The following is a 4,132-nucleotide window of genomic DNA, read 5'->3' on the forward strand; positions in this document are numbered from 1 at the left end:
CAGCATCTCTAGATCATTGGAGAAAAAGGATTTGACTCTGCCAAGGCTCAGAGGGATACAACGTCCAAGTGAAAAGACCAAGCTACTCAATAAGATTCTCCCCACACTGGAATCGAACTCGAGTCTTCAGCTTGCGACGGAAAAACACACTACAGCTACTCCATAGACACCAGTCAGAAAAACAATCCAAGAGAAAACACGATTCTGTCTATATTATTTCTGCCTTAATATTTAATTATACTTTTTGCATTTTAAATTCACAACAGGATTAAAACAAAAAAACCAGAAAATATATTTTCTATTTTATTTGTAAGATGCAAACATAAAGGTCTTTTGGGAAATTTACAACAAATGGGAAAATCACATATTAATTCCAAAGACACATTGACATCGACTTCTATAATTGTTTACCAGCTTCGTTGATATCATCATGAGATGTGGAGACAGTTTGAACACAAGCCTCCAAAAGTTTGCTCTTTCTTTTTGAATAACAATTCCTACTAAAGTGAACAAGGTTAAGTTTAAATGTATGCTATCACTCTCAAAACTGTTCGGCCAATGCCAAGTTATTAATGTTGAAGGAACTTATTGAATAATGTAGATAAAAAAACAACAAACAAGAAACGTAATGAAACTCGCAGACATTGTGCAGAAAAAACGAGGGACAGACACAAAGTAAGGACTTGCTTGGCATACGTTAGGAACGTGGGAACAGTGATTATGCTACAAAAACCATGAAACAACTCAATACTGCAGATGTTTTCATTGCAAAACACAGACACATGTAGACTAATTATGTATCCAACAGTTTACGTCCTTTACCCGATAATAGGGCACACTGGGGTGTGCTGATTACCTTGACAGTCTCTAGAACTTTTCGTCTTTTACCCAAAGATGGGAACAATGGGGTCAGCTGGGGCTGGGCTACTTCCCTCTAGAGTCTCGAGAACTTTGCGGTACACATCAACGACATTGTTCTGTGACCAGAGTTTTAACTCAGAAACAGAATTGATGAGAAGATAGTGTGGTGCAGTAGGGCTAATGTACTGACTCCACGTCACTCCACCAGTGGGCACTGTTGACGTTGGGTTCCCTGTCTTGGCAAAGTTGGTCCACATTTCCATCATCTGTTGAGATACCAGAATGTCGTTAGCATCAGGTGGACCATTGCCTAAGTCGGTGAACTTTTTCTGTTGAACATCAAACACGAAAAACATCTCATCTCCGTGTATAGCTGACATCCATGTTGGAGCGTGGCTGAAACTTGCTCTGTGGTTGAACTGGTACAAGTAATGTTTCTTATCCGAGACACTGCGTGCAACATAGTTCATTTCTATCATTATTGAACCCACAAACGTAGTATTATCCGCAGCATCAAGAGCTTCTCTCTGTAGGACTTCACTGCTTGATGTATCTGCCAGATACGTTGACACCAATAATCCAAGAAGCTTTCCTTGGTTTAGTTGGTTAAACTGAGCCACTTGCGCACCAATAACTTGCTTTGCCACTTCCGCTGTGATTTGCACGGGCGGTTTCCTTGAGAATATAGGAGTAAATATTCCAAATTCATCACTATTAAAGCCCCTGAGAGTGTCTACGTGGTTAATTTGTCCTCTAGAAAGTAGTGTAGATGGTGACTCTGGGAGGAAGCCAAATGTTGTTTCTACTCTAGGATTCCATAGTACCAGTCCTACTTGTAAAACATTTGCAAGGGTGGTGGAAGCGTTTAGCAACTTAACTGCATCGGCTTGTTGTAGGCAGGACAAAAGCGCTGTTGAATTATTCAAGTCGTCACACTGGACGGCCTGACTCGCCAGTCTGGCTGCCATACGAGACGACACTCGATTTCCTGGGAACTCCACTGCCCAAGGAGAAAGAGAAACACCACTTTCCATGACCGCTCTCTGGAACAGACCTTTGGCTAGGGGAGATAGAGTGAGGAGAGAGACACTCGCTGAGCCAGCGCTTTCCCCAAAAATGGTTACCAAATTCGGATCCCCTCCGAAAGAAGCAATGTTGTCCCTTACCCACTTGAGAGCAGCAATTTGATCCATCATTCCGTAGTTCCCTGGCATTGTGTCGTCACCCGTTGACAAGAACCCAAAAATATTCAGTCTGTAGTTAATTGTCACCACAAGGACTCCTTTAGTCGCTAGAGTCGTGACGTCGTATGCAGAACCCGACCCCATCAAGTACGCCCCACCATGGATCCACACCATCACAGGCAGCAAGGCCTGGCCATTTCTCTGTGTGGGTGAGTACACGTTTAGGAACAAACAGTCCTCACTTCTAGGTGGACGCGTGTTTCCTCCTCGGAAAGGGAAATTAGGGTTATCTCCCTGTAAGCACTCGTCCCCAAATGTAAGAGCATCTCTGACACCATCCCAGGAATCTGATTTCACCGGAGCTTTGAAGCGTAGCGGTCCTGAAATAGAAAGAAAAAAAAATTAATATATTAAGAGTGAGATTATGTTCTCATTTCAAATACATATAAGGCAGTAAATGACAGAAGGGACGTTTGGCAATTCCATACCCTTGAATACTTGATTCATGAACTGGGTCTTTAGAGATGAGGTCTAAAAAGTCCTCGTCCAGGCTCAACACGATTTATTTTAAGGTTGTCACACTGATGGTGTCTATATCAGTAATTGATCGCTGATTCCTTTCCCAGGGGCAGAGGATGATAAAAACTTTACCCGCCCTGTTCGTATTCCTTTTCCTTTCCTGTACCTTCATCGTGTAGAAGCTGTTTTCCCCTTTGCCGCCACGTAGTCACGTGTGAGTACAGCTACAATAGTAGGATCTAGTGTGAGTGATCCTTCTATTCCGGCGCCGCCTTCAAGCTGACATGCTCGTGCATTACCTTTCCCATCAACATGCCCAGGACAGAAGATCCAGGTGATCGCCCCCAGAATGCTCCAATTAGTTCCCTTCAGCTAGTCAGCAGAGAGGTACCCACACCTCACTTTCTCAAGTGTGCTCATTTAGTCAGTCAAAATTGTGACTTCCATACACACACTAAAAAGTTGCACCACACCCCCCCTGAACACATTGTCCTTGAACTCGAGAGGCAAAAGCTCAACCTGACTTGACTACATATTGACAAGAGTCATCTGTAAAGATTTTGGGTTCACCCAGTCTGCAATGATCCCAGGACCCCTGGTCTTGCAAGGATGAATTTGTCCATTGTCATCTTCACACCGGGTTCCTATCTCTTTGGCTCTCCCTCTGACAATTTAATATGTTAGAGCTCAACATAATGTAGGCCCCTAATTGTGGAAGTCGAACTTAACAATAACAAAAACTAAACAATACAAATTCTAATAAAACTAATGCAAGGACCTTATTCTTGCCTTAACTAGAGACAAACACAAAGTACGGGAACATCCATAGCTGTCCCCCCGAAGGTTGAAAGAGAGAGCAAGGGGGAGCGCGCGTGAGAGAGAGGAGGGGGGAGGTAGGGAAAGACAAACTAAAAAACATAGATAGAGATATAAGGAGAGACATAGATAAATAGACGGAGATGGGAGAAATATAGAAATTGAGAATGTAAAGACATAGATAGAAAGATAGAGTCGAAGGGGTAAGCACGAGAAGATCAAGGGTATCGAAAATATCTCACCTGTTGGAGGTTTAGCAAAAGGAACGCCCAAGAACTTGGCCACAGGAACTGAAGGTGTAGAATCCACCTTTCCCCTGAGAGTGCCGTAGCTGGTGTTGACCATGAGGAACCCGTCATCAGCCGCTCTTTGTCCTCTGTGGAGACTGCTAGCGCCCAGTGCTGAGGTGAAGAGGACCAGGAGCAACAAGATTACCGCCATTTTGACTGGTGGCTAGATTGAAACAACAGACTATACTATGGCTCACTCCATACTCGTCCCCTTTATATTATGTTATACACATCTGGCTGACTCATTTTATAGGACAGCAGGTATATACTTTTTAATTGTTTGTCATCATAGCAATTCAACCAACTTTTTATGCGCCTAGATCTCTCACCGGGCACCTTGTTTTTTAACCCTATCCGTACGTCGTGTTTTACAATCGTATCCATACGACGTGGGGAACCCTGCGCCACCACTTTCTGAAGAGGAAATTTACAGGTTAATCCGATCCGTACGCTTTGCATAAT

The 4,132-nt window shown here is 43.4% G+C and overlaps 1 protein-coding gene across 1 annotated transcript; it reads right to left on the reverse strand.

Moving 5' to 3' along the window:
* Window positions 1–377: 377 nt before the first annotated feature.
* LOC101856964 (neuroligin 4-like) lies at window positions 378–3,870 on the reverse strand. The gene is made up of 2 exons (XM_005098775.2): window positions 3,623–3,870; window positions 378–2,425 (listed from the first exon to the last, which is right to left on the reverse strand). Exons 1-2 carry the CDS (start codon window positions 3,819–3,821, stop codon window positions 885–887), a joined length of 1,740 nt encoding a protein of 579 aa, XP_005098832.1. The 5' UTR covers window positions 3,822–3,870; the 3' UTR covers window positions 378–884.
* Window positions 3,871–4,132: the final 262 nt, after the last annotated feature.

The sequence above is a fragment of the Aplysia californica genome, unplaced genomic scaffold (genome assembly GCF_000002075.1).
Source record: "Aplysia californica isolate F4 #8 unplaced genomic scaffold, AplCal3.0 scaffold00193, whole genome shotgun sequence".
Taxonomy (NCBI): Eukaryota; Metazoa; Mollusca; class Gastropoda; order Aplysiida; family Aplysiidae; genus Aplysia; species Aplysia californica.

Excerpts from the sequence above, each read along its gene's own strand:
- LOC101856964 (XM_005098775.2), bottom strand. The coding sequence starts at position 3,821 with ATGGCGGTAATCTTGTTGCTCCTGGTCCTCTTCACCTCAGCACTGGGC. Across the intron at positions 2,426-3,622 it reads TTTTGCTAAACCTCCAACAG|GACCGCTACGCTTCAAAGCT; the intron begins GTGAGATATTTT and ends TTTCTATTTCAG.